Source organism: Rhinichthys klamathensis, unplaced genomic scaffold (genome assembly GCF_029890125.1).
Source record: "Rhinichthys klamathensis goyatoka isolate OS25496 unplaced genomic scaffold, OSU_Roscu_1.1 h1tg000007l_1, whole genome shotgun sequence".
Lineage (NCBI taxonomy): Eukaryota > Metazoa > Chordata > Actinopteri > Cypriniformes > Leuciscidae > Rhinichthys > Rhinichthys klamathensis.
Window position 1 is genome coordinate 1,194,709 of NW_026606560.1, and position 20,175 is coordinate 1,214,883.

The 20,175-nt window shown below is 39.8% G+C and overlaps 1 protein-coding gene across 2 annotated transcripts; it reads left to right on the plus strand.

The window, feature by feature from the left end:
- The first annotated feature begins 1,257 nt into the window (after positions 1-1,257).
- On the plus strand, positions 1,258-15,408 carry LOC130091371 (phosphatidylinositol 3-kinase regulatory subunit gamma). Of its 2 annotated transcripts, none has more exons than XM_056259215.1 (10): positions 1,258-1,681; positions 9,110-9,221; positions 12,312-12,410; positions 12,541-12,721; positions 13,263-13,388; positions 13,579-13,721; positions 13,804-13,980; positions 14,074-14,148; positions 14,250-14,420; positions 15,188-15,408. In XM_056259215.1, exons 1-10 carry the CDS (start codon positions 1,573-1,575, stop codon positions 15,387-15,389), a joined length of 1,395 nt encoding a protein of 464 aa, XP_056115190.1. In that variant the 5' UTR covers positions 1,258-1,572; the 3' UTR covers positions 15,390-15,408. The 2 variants fall into 2 exon arrangements, with proteins under 2 accessions (XP_056115190.1, XP_056115199.1); XM_056259224.1 differs by lacking the exon at positions 1,258-1,681 and adding an exon at positions 4,861-4,983.
- Positions 15,409-20,175: the final 4,767 nt, after the last annotated feature.

Consider the following 20,175-nt stretch of genomic DNA (forward strand, 5'->3'; position numbering starts at 1 on the left):
GTCTTAAATTTACAGCTGGTATGGATGTAATTTAAATAGTCCTGGCATTTATTACTTGTTCATTATGCATTAGGTGTAAATGATTAATATTTTCCCACAGCCTTTATGGATTACTGTGGCTGTTCGGTTGCTTGTCATTGTTTTGGATCCATCTGCTCATACTGAACTGAATCATGGACAGTGACAATTAAGCAAGTTTGACACAGTTGACAAGGACAGCCTTTGTCAGGCACGAGCCATCTGGAGGGTCCTCCCTGTCCTTCATTAAAGAGATGCAAACATTGTGATCCTTTTTTCCGCTCTGGCCATAGAAAGGAATTATCTCATTCTTCTTGATGGATAGATCACACGTATGTGAACAGGAGGGAGGGAGGGAGGGAGGGAGGGAGGGAAGGGGGGAGGGAGGGGGGGAGGGGGGGTAAATGTATTGATAAGAGTGAGTGATAGGCCAACACATATATACGCAACTGTGTTTGTGTCTGACCGAAAAGGTATATTTGTTAAGGTTAGTTCTTTTTATTTATTATTAGAATGTAAGTTATTTTATTTTATTAACAAAAAATACAAATTCACCAAGATTTATTCCAGTTTGTATTTCCAAATAAACACAGATGTCCATTATGGGCAGCTGTTTCACCTATTATGGTGCTTCTAATATAGGCTACTTATTGGCACGGTGTCAATATCTCTAATAAACATGCTATAATTTTACATAGGCATATTATAGCCTAATATCAAAATCATTACTTCCTCCACCTCCAGCAACTGTTCTCTCCATCAGTTTTGCACATCATAGTAACGGTTCGACCAATAGGATGTCGACTTCCGCTCTTCGAACAAGTTCATTGGATCACGAGAAATAGGCGGCTGCAAATAATGTACAAACTCTGACTTTGGCAACTAGTTGGAAGAGAAGCGCATTCTGATTGGCTCCCAAATCTGGAGTGTGCGTGCTCCACAGCACCTACAGTGCCAGTGATCCGTTTTGAGGAGAGCCCATTTCGTACCGGAGAAGGGGTTCCAAAAAATGATGTCACTTGTGAATGAAACGACACCGTTACACACTTCGAAATGAGAAGAAATAATTATAAACTCGGTCTTATTTTCGTGTTTTTTAATGATTTGTTATATTAATTACCCATTAAAACGTAAGCATGAGGAGAGTAATTTGCTCCACTCGTTTCCGTTGGAACCGGTTCCCCCCATGCTGCGTGTGCACCGAATGGACTATTCCTCATGAAGTGAAAGGGCCGGTAGACCTGGTGAGCTGATTGAAAAGAAGACTACCGTTTCGTCATGGTAGGACGGAGTGGATTGTAGAGCTGGTATCTACTTTCTGTTCTGTCGGACTGTAAAGAGATCTTTTATAAAAAATGCTATATCAAGTGATATTGGATGAGTGAAGCCTGGTGCTTTGACAGCTTTCATGACACGCAGTTACTCTGAAGCAGGCATTCAGACTGTTAAAGTTGAGCTCTCCGTTCAGTCAGAAGAGCTTTTTATATGTTTCCTTCATTCGTGTTGAAAATTTGATTTTATGAGAACCTAGTCGATCACCAGAGGACTCAGAACATGTACAATACAGTGTGGACTACGGAGAAAGAAGATGACGACTGGAGGGACGTGATGATGCCCTATTCCACTGAATTAATATTTTACATTGAAATGGACCAGCCGCCAGGTACAGATATAGCATAACGTAATTAAACTAACAGCACGCTTGGTTCACTCCAATAATGTAAAATCTTATTTCCTCACTCTGAAATTGTTACAAACCTATATGACTTTTTCCTCCACGAAGCACAAAAGGAAATGTTTGGTACTGACAGCCTCAGTCACCATTTACTTTCATTGTATCTTTTTTACCATACAGCGAAAATGAATGGTGACTGGGATGTCATTCTGCTTATCTCCTTTTCTGTGCCATAAATGAATGTTGTTAGTTTAGCGTATTTAACATTTACAGTCTCATTATCTGGCATTGCACTCATCTATCTGCGCTTAGACAAATGGAGCTTGCACCTCTTCATTTTTGTATTTTATTTTAATGTTATGTACAATGAGTCATGTATGGCTGACATTTAAAATCCCGACTAGTTCTTCCACAAAGAACAATTTCGCCATCTTAAAACCGTTGTTTTCCTGTCAGGTTGTCAGTTTGTGTCTTAATCGTATTTGAGATGCACTGTCTGCATTAACACGCGTGTGCGTTTTAAATGCACGATAAACGAATTCTCATTCAGACAAGGAGGCCATATTAAATCTTTCTCCCAGTGCAACAGTGTACATCCCTCTATACATTTATTTTAAAATAACATTTCATCTGAATCCGAAAGTTCGATCATTTTCTCACACTTGTTCCAAATCTTTTACTTTTTTTTTGTTCTTAAGTAGAACACAAAATAAGGAGTTAGGCAGAATGAGCCTCAGTCCCCATTGACTTTTTTATGCATCTCTTTTCATACAATGAAAGTAGTGAATGATGACTATAGTCGTCATTTTGCATATGATTCTCCTTTTAGTTTAACTAACTGTTATCCCTAGAACTTGTGTAAACCTCTCTGTATCCAGTAATATTGGTTCTGCAGAGAATTTAGGCACGTAAATGGTTAAATGAGATGTTTTTAGAGAGATTGTGTTACAGGTCCTGCTATAGGCTGTTAGTTTTTCCTCAGGAGATTTGTACGTGTTGCATGGCTCACCATAAATTGTATTGATATGCAAAATGTGGAGAGATCGAAATGCATTCTCTGAATTTGTTTGTCACCTTAATTGGTGTTATACAGGTTTTTTCTGTGCTCTTTTCCCCAGCCATTGTAGCAGAGAGGGACTTAGACCTGTGAAGTTACAGAATTATATACGGAGTCCTTGTGGAAGCTTTTTAAGGGGTCTTTTGGAGCAACTTTTCTCGCTTTCTGAATGTTAGTTATGGTGTTCTGCATTTCTTATTCACATCCAGTGCCATTCATGTGTCATTTGTTAAGCGCTGACACCATTTTATTGCCATTAACAATGATGTCATAGACTGGAAACTGGATCCTATTCAGAAGTCACAGGCATAATTGACAATGGGTCGTTAATTCACGTCGTTAATTCCTGCAATAAAGAGACGGATGACACTTTTGGAGGCGTGAAATGGGAATGGGAAAAGAGACGGTTTGAAGGTTTTGCATGAGGCTGTACTTCCGTGAGACCATTGTGAATGGTTTTAAGGCAGACTGCGTTAGATTTAAAAGCACAAAACACATTTTGTGGATTGTTTCTTAACAGTTTGTCCATGTGTAACATTTGTAGTTTGATTGTGAAGATGGTGCTGTCTTTACCTATCCAAATGCAGCCTAATTCCAACAGTGAGCAGAATTGATCTTTTTTTTTTTTTTTTTTACTTTTACGACATTCTCTGCGTTGTTCAAAGGAACAAAGCCTAACGCTCTGTTTCTAACCTCCTCATTTCATAGAAAATGAGCTGTGGTGGACTGAACAGATCTGGCAAGCAGGATTCTGGGTTGAATAGCCCTTCGATTGCTCTGCCATGGGGATGAATGAGCACAGCACCGTGTGATCAACCCACACATTAATCTTATCTTTCATTCTGTGCCACTGAACACAGGTTTATCAGATCTCTCCTTATTTCTATCCGTCCGTTTGTCCCCGTGTACTGTCAATAGCCCCTCATTGACTTATCATCTGCTTCTTCCTCAACTCGCGGCACTTTATCTCTGAGACGCCGTTACAGAGGCACTGCGGGACACTGAAATCCGCATGGCCCGGGAGAAGATGGATATATTTGTAAGAGTGAGAAGGAAAGGAAAGAAACGGGTCATGGTTCCCCTGCAGATGTTCATTAGAATATTTATTACAGCTGAATTGAGATGTGGAAGGCTCAGAGGTAGAGCCCAGTTATGTGCGTGCGTCTGCAAACGAGCAAGCAACTGCTTTGTTCCGTTGCAGTATCCAATGAGCACAGGTGCCTTGCTGCCCCCAGGGGAAAGTTGGCCCCTGTCTCTTAGGGCCAGTGATGTGTGAGTGTAATAAAGGCTGCCGGAGCCGTGTGCTCTGGGTGGACAACAAAAGTGCAGCGACACCAAAGGGAAAGTCAGCTTCTGACATCCCTTAATGGCATTCGTATGACATAAGGGATGGAAATGTCACTGTATCTCTCTTGATACATGGTTCTTTCTTTGTTCTGTGCCATTTCAGCTGGTTCAGTCCTGCATTTATTTGAGCTTGTTCATTCATAAAAGTGCACAGCAAATACATCTGTTGAGAAAGCAGAGTTTTCTTTACCATAATGTGAGAAAGCAGCATTTCTCTTTCTCTGTACATGCATGCACATAATGTATATATATATGTGTGTGTGTTTATATATATATATGTATATATATATATATATATGTATGATTAGAGCGGAGCAGAATGTGAAAACAATTCTATCTGCAGATGTGTTTATGTAGTCATAATGAAAAATAATATATAGCTAGTCGAATATATATATATAAATACACACACATATAATATGCACTAAAAAAAAATCTTTTAATCTGATGTTTGAAACGATGCAGCCGTGAAGTGGTTCAGTGTAGCCTATGTGTCCTGTTTCGTGTTCGTTTCAGCGTGTGTTAGCGTCTTTGCCTTGTCTTTCTCTAGGAGGAGTGCTCCCCCCCCCCTCCCCCCTCCTATATCATTCCCTAGAGCTTTCGCTCTCTCTTTCTCCATCTCATATGGTTGTGTCCTGTCCACCTCCCCTCCTGCTTTCTCATTGGCTGCTGCCGATTTCTTCATTGAGAGGGTTTGTTAAGCCAGCAGCATCTGAATTTAGGAGCAGGGATTTTCCCTCTGGCTTTAGTCTGAAAGGCAGTGCGAGGGTGGAGAGAGAGCGAGTGGGAGAGAGGGAGAGGGAGAGAGAGAATAAGAGGACTTGTGTCACAGACAGCTGAGTGCAGGCTGTATACATGCAGCTCAAAAAGGATCCCGAGGAGGACGGTAAGGGAGACACCATTCTTCTTTTCTTCTCCTTTTTCACACTCACTGTCTTTGCTTTCGTCTTTTTTTTCTGTCTGTTCATGCTCTGAACAGACTGTCAGGGGAGCACAATGACAATTAGTGTTTGTTCTATTGTGTGGGAAGTGTCCTGGATCTTGTATGAATGGAAACGTGCTTTTGTCAACATGAATTAACATAAGAATTGTCCTTTTTCCATAACGTGTCATCCTTGATAGCTGTACTCCATTTTCTTGTTTTGTAATTATTATTATTTTTTATTGTGTTAAAATGATTTGAGGCTTAATACGGTTGTTGTAAGAGTTCAGCTGCAGGGATTGTCTTTTTAGTTATTCATTAGGAATGAACAGAATTAGCGGATCATGATAATATGTGCACAGAGCGTACCCGACGGACTATTTAAACCACCCATGTGCTTGGTGACACTTTTAATTCATTCCCCCTTGGATCGGGACGTGGCAGCCCACGCCTGCTGCTCTCTTCAGTGGCACTGTCATCACTTTCTGCCACACGTCTTTTATCATGCTAATGTACCCCCTAATTTGTACATACAAATCCTAAACTAAACTGTTTATATGTGTGTGGTGGTGTCAATCTATGTTTGTGTTCTCTTTCAAAGTACTGTTGCTCCATCAGATGTCACCTGTAGAACCAGAAGTTTGAACGTGTCTTTTTGTTGCTGTGCAAAAAACACAACTGCAGTACAATGACCCCCTGAGATGATGTTTTGAGCTGCACGTTGCCATTTATGTTTGTTTCCTAAACAATGGACTGCTCGTCGTCGATTGCCATAGGTTTCACCTATGGATGTATAGTTTTCTTTGTTCAGACTTGCGCAGCGTTGCATTGCCACTCACTCCCCCTCGTTCTTTCTCATCCTTTCCATCCTACGTCCTGGTCACATTCTTTTTCTCACATTTGCATTTTCATCTTTCATTACAAGTTTAGAAAATAAAATGATAAAAAAAATGTAACCAAGTTTGTTTTGCATTCATTGTGAAGCATGATGGGCTAGTTTAATCTTATATAAATTTGAAAGAAATACTTTTGCCTTTGTCATTTAAATTGACCCCTTTGTTCAGTTTTGCCGTAAATCATGATCGTAACTTGTTTGGATCGGTGAATGGTAGCTTTAAAAACGACTGCAAGCTGCGATTATGTGGGCTTTCCATTGTGTGCCCCCCAGCTATGATATCTCTGACACTAACACACATGAGGTGGCTGCCATAATGAGATCACCTAGCCACATCTGTCTTTTTCTTGCTTTCTTTCATTCCATTTCCCATGTTTTTTTTCCATGCTCACACCCCAACAGTAGCTCACAAAGATCTGTGTTTGTGTGTGTGTAGTACAAAGATGGTCACACACTTGCAGAAAGAGCTGACAGTGAGAAAACTGGTAGGCATGAATTTGAGGTTTCAGATGGGCTTACGCACCTGCCTTTTGGCTGCTGCGGAAAGTGAACAAGAAATAGAGGGGTCATTTCCCGTTCTGGTCGCAGGCTGTTACTGTAGCCCTGAAAGGAGCTTTGTGACGAAATTAAATATATAAGGCAGAAATATTCGCTTCAGACATATTCATAGAAAAATGTTTGTGCGCTGGTGTTTTCAGCTCACACGTTAGTCTTGAATAGTGAGATATTGAATCTCGGTTTATTGTTTCTCTAAGTTACATTAGAGAGTGGAGAAGGAGAGCCACGCGGGTATTTGCAAATGTAATATTAATATGGTGATTATTGTGTTGGTGTAGAGGGAACAGAAGGTTATACATTGTCAAATGACTGTTTATAAGATGCTATGCTGCACAAACGATCCCCTACCAGATGGTGAGATTTTGTGACGCCATGTTTTTTTAGCTTCCAAAAGTTCTTCTTTCTCACTTTTTCTATCAAGGCATTTGGCCGATCTCTTCGCAGACCAACTGAAATGTAGGAATGGTGTGTTTGTGTGCACACCTGCAGGAGCGGAGTTTGGGTGGGGATGTGTCCGTTGAGCTGGCTTTGCTTTGACTGGTTAAAGCTGCTCACCCCACCAGACTAAGGTGTTTCCTGTGGGCCAATGGAGGGAGGAGTTGTAACAGTGTCTACTTTAACTCTGACTACGCTTATGCTCTCTCACTCCAAAAACCGCCACTGCTTTTAATTAATGAAGCCCTCAAAGAAAACCATACAAACACCCCTCTCCCCGTCGACCGAAACTTTGGAAAAAAAAAATATAAAGAACTTCACTCTGCAAATGTTGGGAAGTAATGAATCTTAAATGTGACATACCGAAATGTGCCAACATGAGTGTCTTTCACTCTCTCTGATCTTAAACGATTTTATTATTCATTTATTTTATCATCATTTTTCTTTTTAAAGGGGCCAATTGTGTGCAGAGCAGTGGGTCATTCCACAATGTGCCAGCAGCAGTGATTCATTAATTTGCTGTAGTGCATGTTGCATGTTCCTGTGGGCTTTTATATCTGTGACTCACCTCCGGTGTATTGGACTTAAGTCTTACCTCTTTTCATTCACGTGCCAGATAGAAGTTTCCTCAGCTAGATGGGCCCAGGGAATTATAGAATCTGCTCTGGCTTTTATGACATCCGTAGGCTCTCTTGCTCCGTGCCTTTCCCCTTTGCTTAATGGAATAGACCCCTCCCCTGTCCTGGCATATATATACACCCGCTCTCACGCAGCCTTGTCTGTGCCAGGCCAATGACAGGTGGGTGACTGTTTTTACAGAAACCTGACTGTTATAATGATGTGACCATACTTGAATTTATCATGGGAATATTCTTCATGAGCCATGACTTCCTTAAACAGTCAACTAGTATTTTAAAGTGTCCGCTACCTATTTTTTAAAGTATGTCTTTGGTTTCACTTAAAAGCCTTCTGAATAAACCTGTGAATTGAGAAGAGAGTTGTGCGTTGCTGTTTCAAGGCCTCTGTTGCGAGTTTCAACTAGGTCAGGGGGAGGTTAGTTTGGCTTGGCGGTAGGTGCAGGTCTTGAACACTGCTTCTTTGTGCATTTTAGACGGACTTGCAGCCTTCAGTTTTTTGTCTCAAACTAGTAAGTATTTGCCAGCTGCACCTGGCTGAGCATTTGCAGGTTTCACTGAAGCACTTGCGCACAAAAACACGCAAGCACCTTGTTTAGAACAGCTTTAGTTCTCAAAGAAAACCCTTAGATTCATCCAGTTTTTGCAAAACCTCATTTGCATGTCATTTAACCATCATTATTGGCTTTCTTTATTTACCTTAGAGCCAAAACTAGACTTACTAAGGTTGAAAGATTCACGTCAGGAGATTAGATGTGAGAAAGTATTCTGTGAAGATGTAGCACAGCACATACTCTCAGCAATATTTCTCAGAGTGAGGGGATCGTGATACACTGCGTGGCTGAGCAGCACATTCTGGTGACCCCTGACCCACAAGATAGCAAGAGCAACATCAGCGTTAGCTTTCCAGCGTGCTGTTGCGGCAGCTGTTGTTTGCTTTTGCAGTCAACAAAGAAGCATTTCACTCAAAGGAGAGGAACCTGTTCATTATAGATTCAGCGAGTAGTACAAAAGCACCACTGGCTAAGAAGGTCATTTGTTTTTTGTTTATACTTTCGCATGGGCCTAATGGAATATGTTGTTGTTGCATTTTCCGTGAAAACTGATCTTTTGCATTTTCAGTGGAAATCATTGCATTTTCCGAAACAAACTTGTCTAACTACAGATGACGTCAATGAGAATTAAAGGCATTCTATGGGAAAATTGAGAATGGTTCAATGAAGTAGTCTAGTGTTTTTTTGTGTGTACTCAGTGGCATAAAGTCTGTATTTTATGTATTTTAGATAGAGTAAGATTAGAATTATTGTGTTCTTACCTTTTTGCTCAAATTTGGGTTCTTTTGGCAGCACAAACTTATTAATGGGGATCGTACTTGTGTATTAAACCCTCTAAATGAACAAAGTATAGCTATACTTTAACACAGACGTCCACTTACTTTAATCTTTAAGGAGATTAGGTTTTCATCTGTTAGGTCACAACTTTTTTGATCTAATTCTTATCTTAAGGATTGATTATGACATCAAAAGATTTTCCTCTAAGATAAATCTCTCTCTCATTTCTTCTGCAGCTCTTCCTCCCAAGCCTACAAAACCCATGACACCCGTAAATGGCAACGGTGTGAAAGAAGCTGCCAGCGGCTCATTGCACGAAGCAGAATGGTACTGGGGAGACATATCAAGGTACGAGTCACTTGATACTAGACATCATTTCTCACTTGTTTGCATTTCTGTCTGTTCTGCTCTGAAAATCTTTCCTCATGTCGGTTAGCTCATAGTTTAACACGTATGGCAGTGTGGACGTCAGGTGATAGTTGGCCTGTGAAGTCATGAGACAGCATGCAGATCAGATGAAAATCTCTCTGGGTTCTCAGGATGTTTCTTGCTCCTCTGGAAATGTCAGATTCTTGTCTTCCATTCCCTCCACCTGATGGCTTCCTTGTTGGTAGCCTGAGGTGAAGTCTCACATGTAGCTCTGGCATGTCATGTTGCTCATTCAGCAGTCTGCGCTCTGCTGCCGGATCTCTAACAAGGCCACTGTGCACTGCTCTGCAAACTTTTTTCTGTTCTTTCTTTTATGTGAGCTGGTGAACTTATTTTGATCTCTCCTTCTTTTGGCTCACTTATCCTGGTGGCATGTACGCTTTGCTGCAGCTGTACAAAATCAAAAAGGCAATGAAATGGGGGAGAGATGCAGAGTGCAGTGGTTTAGTTGCCATTCCTTAAGGCGAGGGATAGAAGAGCCCAAATCTCCAAAATGTCTGGCCAGTTTCCAAAACAATCCATAAAACTCAGGTTTTTGCAGATTAGTCTGCTGCTTAGTGACCAGCTTTAGACTCGTTTGATGTTGGGAGAGTAGAAATTCTGCTGAGATGCTCACAGATCTTTGAAGCCTTGCTATCCTTTGACTCACACAGTCCCTTCCCAGATAAACTTGAGCTGCTTTTAGCTCTGTCCTCAGTGCTTTACTAGTTTAAGAATCAAAGACTAACTAGGCCTAGTCACTCTAAGGCATCAAATAAAGTAGATTTCCATTTTTTTTTTTCAATTAAATTTCAAATATGGACAGCCATTATGACACATTGAATAATGTGTGCATCAAAATCATGTTATACTGCACAGCTATACACGTTTTTGGTTTGTTTTTTGTTTTATCCTGTAAAATGTTCCTTACTGATAATTCTCTGTGCAGTGGTAGTGTGTTGGAAGATTTGACTTGGCAGATCAGATTTAGAACTACTGGACATGTTTCAGTTGAGTACGTAGTAATGGTTCTCAGCCATGTTAATCATGTTAGTCTTGGTTTTGTTTTCTTCTTCTTTTTAGTTTAAAGGGATAGTTCACCCAAAAATGAAAGTTGGCCCATGATTTACTCACCCTCAAGTCATCCTAGGTATATATGACATTCTTCTTTCAAACTAATACAATCGGAGTTATTAAAAAATGTCCTGGCTCTTCCAAGATTTATAATGGCAGTGGATAGCAGTTTCTGTTTTGAAGTCCATAAAAGTGCATCCATCCATCAAAAAAGTGCTCCACACAGCTCTAGGGGGGTAATAAAGGCCTTCTGAAGCGATGCGTTTGTGTAAGAAAAATATCCATGTTTAAAACTTTAACCGTACGGATTCCATTTAAGTCTAAAGCGCAACTTATGCGAATAATGTGACGTACTGCTGATATTTACGCTATGCTATGACGCACTTTGGTACTTCCGACGTCACAAGTTGTGTCAGTAGACTGCGTATGGCCAGAAGCTAGAATTTTACTTTGTAACGTGTTAAATATGAATATTTTTCTTACACAAACTCATCGCTTCGCTTCAGAAGGCCTTTATTAACCCACCGGAGCCGTGTGGATCACTTTTATGATGGATGGATGGACTTTTATGGACTTCAAAACAGAAACAGCCATTCACTGCTATTATAAATCTTGGAAGATTGTGTTCGTCTGAAAGAAGAATGTCATATACACCTAGGATGACTTGAGGGTGAGTAAATCATGGGCTAATTCTCATTTTTGGGTGAACTATTCCTTTAAGGCCAATATGAAATAAACATTTACTATAATATGTACTCTTTACTTCCTTATCGTATTTTGCACAATTCATCTGTGCATGTTATTTTAAAGATATGTTTTTCTAAACAATTGCTTAATCATAGGTGTTTATCAAAATTAAGGCTACATAACTTGGTAAAAAAAAAACAATAATTTTGTTGAATTATAGTGTCAAATATAACTGTGCTTTGCCCAGCACATCTAGTTCATTGTCCAAGTATCTCCTCCATCCAGCTGTTTTTAAATGCAAAAACACATCCCAGGTTCTCCACTTTACACTGGCATCACTACTGCTTGCTGATCATGCATTCAACGTCATTGGTGAACGGTCGCTAACCTAGTCCTTCATCTTCTCCCTGCATCTCCATACACTTTAATATATTGAAATCATATTGTAATACTTTTTGCGCTGAAGATCTTGTTTCATTTGTCACATGACAAGTGAAATTGCTTGTGAATGTCATTTCATGTTGATCTGATTGCTAAAATTATTGGAAGCTTCTCTAATCCAAACATGTTACTAAAATAGGGCACCTCCCCTTAACCGTGAACTTGCTGATACAGTGCAGCCTAAAAATGTACCTGATTCCCACAGCTCCCAGTGTAGGAGGTTAGAGATGACTCCTCCCCCAGAAAGGTGGGAGCATTGCTTAGTCAAAGGCTCCTTACCTCAGCAGCCCAAAATAGGCTAAATAAACCCCCTCCCGAGAGCCAGGGTCAGCTGAGCTCCAGCATGACTAGGTTGTTGGCTGTCAGGAGAATGGGAGGAGAACTGAAAGTCGAGTGGTGTGACATTCCTCCCAGACCGCCTAAAATAGAGAAGGGGGCAAAAAAGCAGGAAAGTCTTTGAAGCCTGACAGCTCCTCCGCTGGTCGTCTGGAGGCATTTTTAAAGCGGCGGACTGTCTGATTTCAAGACAAGAGCTAGAGGCATCAGTGTACATGTGGGCGTGCAGGACGAGGTCAACAGTTAAACTGTTCAAAGATGTCTCGCTCTCTCCCAGACAGCATGGTCACAGACCGTGCCTTTGCCCTCTGCCAGACCAAATACAGCCAGGCAAAGATAATTTTTTTGTGTGTGTGTGTGTCATCACTTTCCGAAGAGTGAAGTACAAGGAACTTATTTTAGCTCAAATTACTAATTACCAAGAGCAAGATTTGATGCGTGGTGGAGTATTTGCACCACTCACTCTTTTCTTTCTCCATCATTTATGTGCAGGGAAGAGGTGAATGACAAACTGAGAGACATGCCCGATGGTACTTTCCTAGTACGGGACGCCTCGACCAAGATGCAGGGAGATTACACGCTAACACTAAGGTAACTCTTATATATTTATTTATATATAAGAGTATATATCATTTTTTATAATATTTTCGAGACCTTCTTCAAAACCTCTCATTCTGTCTTTATTGATCCGTGGTCCAACGCAATCCCCTTTTCCCTGCAGGAAAGGTGGAAACAATAAGCTAATAAAGATCTACCACCGAGATGGGAAGTACGGTTTCTCCGACCCGCTCACATTCGGTTCAGTGGTGGAGCTCATCAGTCACTACAGGCATGAGTCACTGGCCCAGTACAACACCAAACTGGACGTTAAGCTCATGTATCCGGTCTCCCGCTTCCAGCAGGTAAATGGGTTTAGGTTGTGGATGGGGGTATCATATTTACAGCCTCCCTGCCTTTCCTTTTACCTCTTTGTCCTCCCACCTCACCCTCCCTCACTCCGGCCTTAAAGAGCGTGTTTGCTGAATGAATTGTGCTGCTTGTTGTGAGTGAAACTGCAGAGGCAGCAGATGCTTTTGGCATGAAATATTACTTTGTTTATTGCCACAGCAGCGCACCTCCTAAATAATTGCACACATCCACAATGTCGAAAGGCCATCCAGGCATTTATTTGTTTCCCCCTTTCTCCCTTGCCCTCCCTGTATCTTTCTCAGACACACAGGTGCTCATTATTTAGGGGGTTCCACAAATGTAAGCCCTTGAGAGGCACTTACAGATTCCAAGATTTTTTATAAATGATTCCTGGAAGAAAATTCCTGAAAAATGGCGTTCACTTTGTAAGCAAAACCTACAGTATGTTTCTGCGAGCAGTCCTTTTTTCCCACCTCACTTTTCTCCTCTCAGCAATTCATATCAATAACAATGCATTTACTCTCACTCTCTCAGGATCAGCTGGTAAAAGAGGACAACATTGATGCAGTGGGGAGGAAACTCCAGGAATATCACAATCAATATCAGGAGAAAAGTAAAGAATATGACAGACTCTATGAGGAGCACACGAAAACCTCACAGGTACGCCTCTTAGAACATCGTTATATGATCGATAGACAGCCAACCCATTTGCTTCAGCACTACACGCTACATGGACACAATTTAGTTTGTTTCAGAAGCCCATTGACCAATTAACCAACTCTATTAAGAGGCACAGCCCTTTTGAGGTCGCATCACATACTATGAATTTTTTTTTTTTTTTTGATTGCAGGAGATCCAGATGAAACGTACTGCAATAGAGGCCTTCAACGAGACCATTAAAATTTTTGAAGAACAATGTCACACACAGGAACGCTACAGTAAAGAATACATTGAGAGATTCCGCAGAGAGGGCAACGACAAAGAGATTGAGAGGTACGCAAAGTCCACAGTTAAGAGCTCTCTGTTTGGCAGCCTTGATCTATGGGTTTACAAACTGTTCTTGTTTCTTTCTTAGGATCATGATGAACTACGAGAAGCTCAAATCCCGTTTGGGCGAGATTCACGACAGTAAGACCCGGCTTGAACAGGACCTGAAAACGCAGGCTATGGACAACAGGGAGACGGACAAGAAAATGAACAGCTTAAAGCCAGATCTTATTCAGCTCAGAAAGATTAGAGATCAGTACCTTGTGTAAGAAACCTTCCTTTTGTCACCATTATTGTTATGTTTGAGTGAACAGTTTTCCTCCATGTATTAACACTCCATTGCTGCTTTTCCATGCAGTTGGCTCAATCATAAAGGTGTTCGACAGAAACGAATAAACGATTGGCTGGGGATCAAAAATGAGAACACGGATGAGTAAGTTAAATCATCATGTATTACTTTAAATTTGAGATCACAGGTTTAGTAAGTATCTGGCTCCATCACAGCATCTAACACATTTCATCTCATAATCACAGCACCTACTTTGTTAGTGAGGAGGATGAGAATCTGCCACATTACGATGAGAAGAGCTGGTTTGTAGGTGACCTGAACCGAACGCAGGCGGAGGACTTGCTGTTCGGCAAACCTGACGGAGCCTTCCTCATCCGCGAGAGCAGCAAGAAGGGCTGTTACGCCTGCTCTGTTGTGTGAGTATCTTAAGATGAAGTAGACATAGTGAAGGGAGAGTTATTGCAATGAAACAGGAGAAACATGATTTATTCATGCATCTACAAAATGTGATCTTACCTCCATGTCATGTTTTTTTTTAAACATTTGTTTTTTGTCATTATTATTTGAATTGATATTTTTCAAGTCAATCTTTTCTGTCATGTTTTAGTTTATTTTACTCACTAAAATGGTATATAGTTTTAGAAGAAAATAAGGCTTTAGTTCAATATAATATACAACAAACTTGAGTTAAACTTTTAACATTTTATTAGGGCCGTTTCAGTCTATAAAATGTTGTTGTTTTTTTTGTTGTTTTTTTTGTGCCTCCACCTACCTGTCACCATAGAGGTATACAAATCTGTTCAGCCTATTCTTTTGGGCTATTTGTTGTTATAGTACTGACCTAGCATGTGAGAGATACAGGTTCAAATCTGGTCTCCTGTTTCTGGTCCCCAATAACTTCCCATCTCATCTCCACAATAAAAAGTTAGCATAAATTAAGTTAGATCTATTTTTCTCAGTCTGTCTTAACATTTAAGGCTGTACCTTTTCCCAGTTAGGCAATACACAACACATCAATGTATTGATCCCATTTGATTGTTCTGCAAGACTGAATCAGTCACCTTTAGCGCTTTATTAACTTTGCTTGTCATTGAGAAAACGGATTGCTTTTTTTCTTTGTCTGAGGTCAGATTCTGGTTCAGAATCACCTTGATGATGAGATCTCTCATGTTTCTGTCTGTAGTGTGGAAGGCGAGGTGAAGCACTGCGTCATCTACAGCACACCCCGCGGATACGGTTTCGCAGAGCCCTACAACTTGTACAGCACTCTGAAAGACTTGGTCCTGCATTACCACCAGACCTCACTGGTCCAGCACAACGACTCGCTCAACGTGCGGCTGGCGTACCCAGTGTATGCACAGATGTCCTCAGGCCCCCGGAGATGAAGACTTGCCCCCCCCCCCACCCAAAAAAACAACAACTCTAGACTCATGGGAGGGTGTTCTGAACAAAAAAAAAACATACTAACAAAAAAGAAAGAAACACTTGCTGCAACACACACGTCAGCCACCTTGGAGTTATATATTTTTACAAGAACAATTTGGAGGGCATTCTTTCTAAAGACTGCTTGATTTGCACAAGGAAGTTTTAAATGTTTGTGAATGTGAAAAAAAAGCAGAAGGAAGCAGAGGAGGCGAGTTTCAGGTGACCTGCGCTGCTACCTAAACTCCAGCTGGGACTTTTTTTACATGCTCCATTTTAGCTTTTAGCTTAAGCTTCTTTTTTTTTTCTTCCTGCCTTTATTTTCTCACATCCTTCCGTTTTTCATTCAGTGTTTTGTTTTTTTGTCTTCTTGTTCCTTCTGTATTGTATTGGTTTGCATACTACTTAACTAAATGTAAGGCAGGAAAAATATTTAGTTTGTTTAAATTTCTTCATCTCTCTCTCTCTTTCGCTCTACTTTTAAAAAAGGCAAAAACTATGTAGCAAACAGACGACTGACACTTTCCAGAGTGTCCTCACAGTGACTGCTGCTGAATGAGGGATTGTGGGATGGTTTGGGAGGGCACAAGTGAAAAAGTGTTGTAGTCTTAAAAAGAAAAGCTTGTTTTAAAACTAACCTTAGAGGTGTTTATTTTTTGTCCTCGTTTTCTGTTTGACTGGATTAAAATTGTGTCCTTTCTAAGCAGTTAAGATTGTTACAGTTCAGTACAGAGACCAAAGTTGGCATGGGGAGTAAATTTGGCTTATATTAATTAAGTGGAAAGATACACAATACACATTGTTTGCAAACTACACAAAATAGATTGCATCTGTGTCCTGTGAATGGAAGCTCTGTGTTTTGTTTTTGTTTTTTTACGAACCAAAATCGCATGCACAGACACAGTCGACATAAAGCACTTATATAGAAATATGACCGCTGCACGTGTGTACACCAAATTTGAAATAACAATTATTCATGTGTGGTTTTTAACTAATGTGGCATCTTAATGCTTAATGTCTGGTCTGGAACAATTGGATTTGTGTAACTTTCAGACATATGTGCAAGAAAATGTTCTTTAGTAAGCGGGAGCAGTGTATATCAGATGTGCTTTTGTACGTAACTTGAAAAAAGTGCAATCCAGCTTTTGATGGTAGAGAAGTGGTCTGTCAGAGAGATACACAAACTGCTCTCAGTTGCATCAAAAAGCGATAATCACTTGAACCTTTTGAAGAATTTCCTTTGAAAAAAAATCCCCTTTATTGCCTAGTGCTTCTCTTTTTCTTTTCTTTTTTAGCAGGTTGACTCGTTCTGTATCAGAAAAGAGAAAGTACACTTTTCATTGTTTGGCTGCCTGTTGGTTTTAATGTCGCACAATAAAACCTTTATGAAAATATATTCACAGCTATATGCACAATATTCCCTGTCGGTACGTCAGTTATGTCAATTCCTGTTACTTTTTGGTCTTCTGTTCTGGCATGCATATGTCCAGTTGAGAGTTTCAATTCACATTTTCTTTTGCTCTCACAGTTTCCCCACTTTTTACAGTTTGGTCATGTGTTGCAAGCGCTACAAGCAGACTGTTACAGTTTTACAGGCCATTGACCAGCACAGACAGCCAGTGGGATTCGCCCTCACCCACCACTGCTACTACCCAACTCGCCTCTCAATAAAAATAAAACAAAACGCAGTATATAGTGAAAACTGAATTCAACTAAATGACATAATTTGTCAAAACACTCATGGCTTTTCATAACTATTTTATGTTTTGATGCATTGCAGCGAATTTGTACAGTCTTATTTTGGTAAAAATCTGCTTACGGCCAATTTATGGTTGGTTACTTTTTCCACGTGAATGGTACAAATTCACATGAAATCGCTAAAGCAAGAAATGGTTATATTTTCTCATGAGACCAGGTTGTTATTCGTTTATCAAGTGTTCACTGTGTTGTTCACTGTGTTATTTGTGAAGGAAAACTTCATGGTGAAGTCTACTGGTGGATGGTTAGTGGGTGAATTTGATGGTGATGGGCTCAAATAGAAAGAGCATTCAGTCAGATCAGCTGTTGAGTTGAACATACAACCTAATGAAAACCACATGCAGACAGGGCAACGGATGGAGGCTTTTCCCATCCGCTATTCATTTAGTTGCCCTTCCTTTTGCTTTTGCAAGTGAAGGGTTGGTTTGGGGTTATTGGCAGGACTCTGTGTTCTTGTCTTGTCTGCTCTACCATTGCTGTGGCACGACTTGAACACGCTAACCTCGGCAGATCAGCTGCTTGATTTTGGTTTGGCTGTTTACAAATACGTCTTTGCAGCTTTGGTGTTGCCATCTTTTCTTTGGAAAGTTTTGGGTTGGTGTGTTCTATAGCATAAGCTTTATTTTCTTCATTTTATTCTATCCTCCAAATGTTTTGAGGGTCAGATTCATGTTTTGTTTGTTTGTTTGTTTGTTTGATTGAAGCTGGGCCCTTGAGGGGGTCCCTGTCTATTACTTGAACTCTTGCATCACTCACCATTGAATGTCTTTAATACATAGATACATTTATTAAAACACAGGAAATCCCTTTTATGGCATGAATGGATTGAGTATAAAACGTGTGAACATTTACTCTTTAAGACTGGAACTCATCTTGTGTGTTTTGTTGAAAGTAAAGGGGTTTATTTATGTTCACAGAGCTCAAATATGATTATTGGAGTCCAATATAGTACACATCATATTTAAAAGTATTAGAGTTATTTACTAGGCTGGTCACAAGCTTGTTTTATGTTAGACAATTCACGCCATGTTCATACCTGACATTGTTTGAAGAACTGTTTGCAAAAAAATGTTTTGATCCCCTTTTTTGCTATTTTATTAGCGTTTTCCCAGGCATTGAGACCAAAGATTTAAGTTTGGTTTGTTTTATTTTCTTGCGTAGTACTAGTTTTGAAGAGATGCATAATCTTCTTCCTTGTATTTCAATTGCCTTGCTTCCATGAAAACTTAATTTTGTGTCTTAGGTTTTGGTTTGCTATCGCTAGCCCTCGCTTGTCTGCTAAAATAACAATGTTTTTATTACTGTCCACATATTTAAGGGTTCACTGTGGATTGGCTGGGGTTCATTTTTTGCCATTTTAAAACTGATGACAATTTGTTTACTGAAATTTGTTTAGTCTCAAAGTGAACAGACTGGCCTAAAGCAAATTTTTGCACTCACTATTTGTAAAAGGTATACTTTTTTTGTGTGTGTGCCATCATAGTTTTTCCTTGTCATGTAAACCACCTCTAAAGTCACCAAAATCAAGTGTTTCTATGCCTCTTTTATTTACAGAATAGTCACACATTCACAGACTCCAGCCGTTTCTTTTTCTTTCTGTTTTGTAAAATTCATATAAAGAAAACAGACAACCCTATACCATAGAAATGTTTTTGTTTTTTAAGAGAAAAAAAGTGATTGTCTTTGTCTTCAGGGCATAAAGCAGTGGGGTTTGTTGGCTTTTTTGTTCCTATACTATAAAAAGCAAGAAATATTCTGTTTTTCTTTTTCCTTCCGGAAGATTTCAGGGACACAAAGCATTGCATTGGGAAATCGTATGAAAGACATTTACTAGAGTGCTTTTTTGTATTGAAGTGGGAATGAGGGAAGCTCACACATTAGAACAAGCTGACAAAATCAACAGTGCAACAGTGCTTCAAAAGCTCAGAGGGTTTAGACATGTACCAAAACAACCTTATTTGACTCGTAACTGCTTGAGTTTTCAGTTAGACTCGACACAAAGCAGGTGTTATGACTAGAAAAGCTGGCTATGTTTTGTTTGTTTTTTTCGGACTGTTAACTAGCACTGGCTATTGCCCCTATGTGCAGTTCTGCAAAGTTTTATTTGCAGTCAGGTTTGAATATGTTGTGATTCTCATTGGGAGTCTTTTGTGTTCTGACCACAGCTGTCCCACCATGATATCCAGCACATTTCTTATATATATATAAAAAAAAAGGTTTTCACAAAAAAAGAAAAAGCAAAAAAAAAAACACTCTCCTTCCCACTTTGACATACGTAAAACCCAGCATGCTTCTTTTGGTACTCTTGACTGTTGTTTTGTGTAAAAAATGAATAAATAAACAAACAAAAAAAAAGAAAAAAAAAGATGTGGAACAAAAACTGTTAATTGTCTGTTTATGGTGTAGTCAAATATAAATTTTAATATAGCTTATGAGAAAAGACTGCTTTTTTACCTGACATCATTTGGAGCCCTTTGTTGCAGTGACTAAAAGCAAAATGATGTTTACAAAAACTGAGACAGAGGAGCTGAAGCAATAGACAACAGCGTGTTCAGTACCGTTTGCACAACCTGTACCGACTCAGTAACGTATAAATGCATCTCATCGATACCTTTAAGCTCGAATGTTTTCTTTTCGTCACGCTCGGATCATCTTATTGAACAAATACACTTTATTCTGCATAAAACGAAATATTTCCTTAAAACACCAGCAGTGTTCTTAATCTCTGGACTTTTATAGACTCAGCTTGAGCAATAAGCCATGGGCCCTCGATGTCCAAGTAACATACTCCAATGAAAATAAACATGTTGCTCCAGCTCCGCTTGAAACATCCTTCTATAACCAGTGTTTCATGTCTTATTCAGACAAGTTATGGCACAAAAGGACATGAGACACTGTTATCTAAATAGATGTCAGAAATCCTCTCTCTCAGTGTTTGAATATCATTGTTGCTTCAGACTTATCAGTATTATTCAGTTATGATTTCCACCA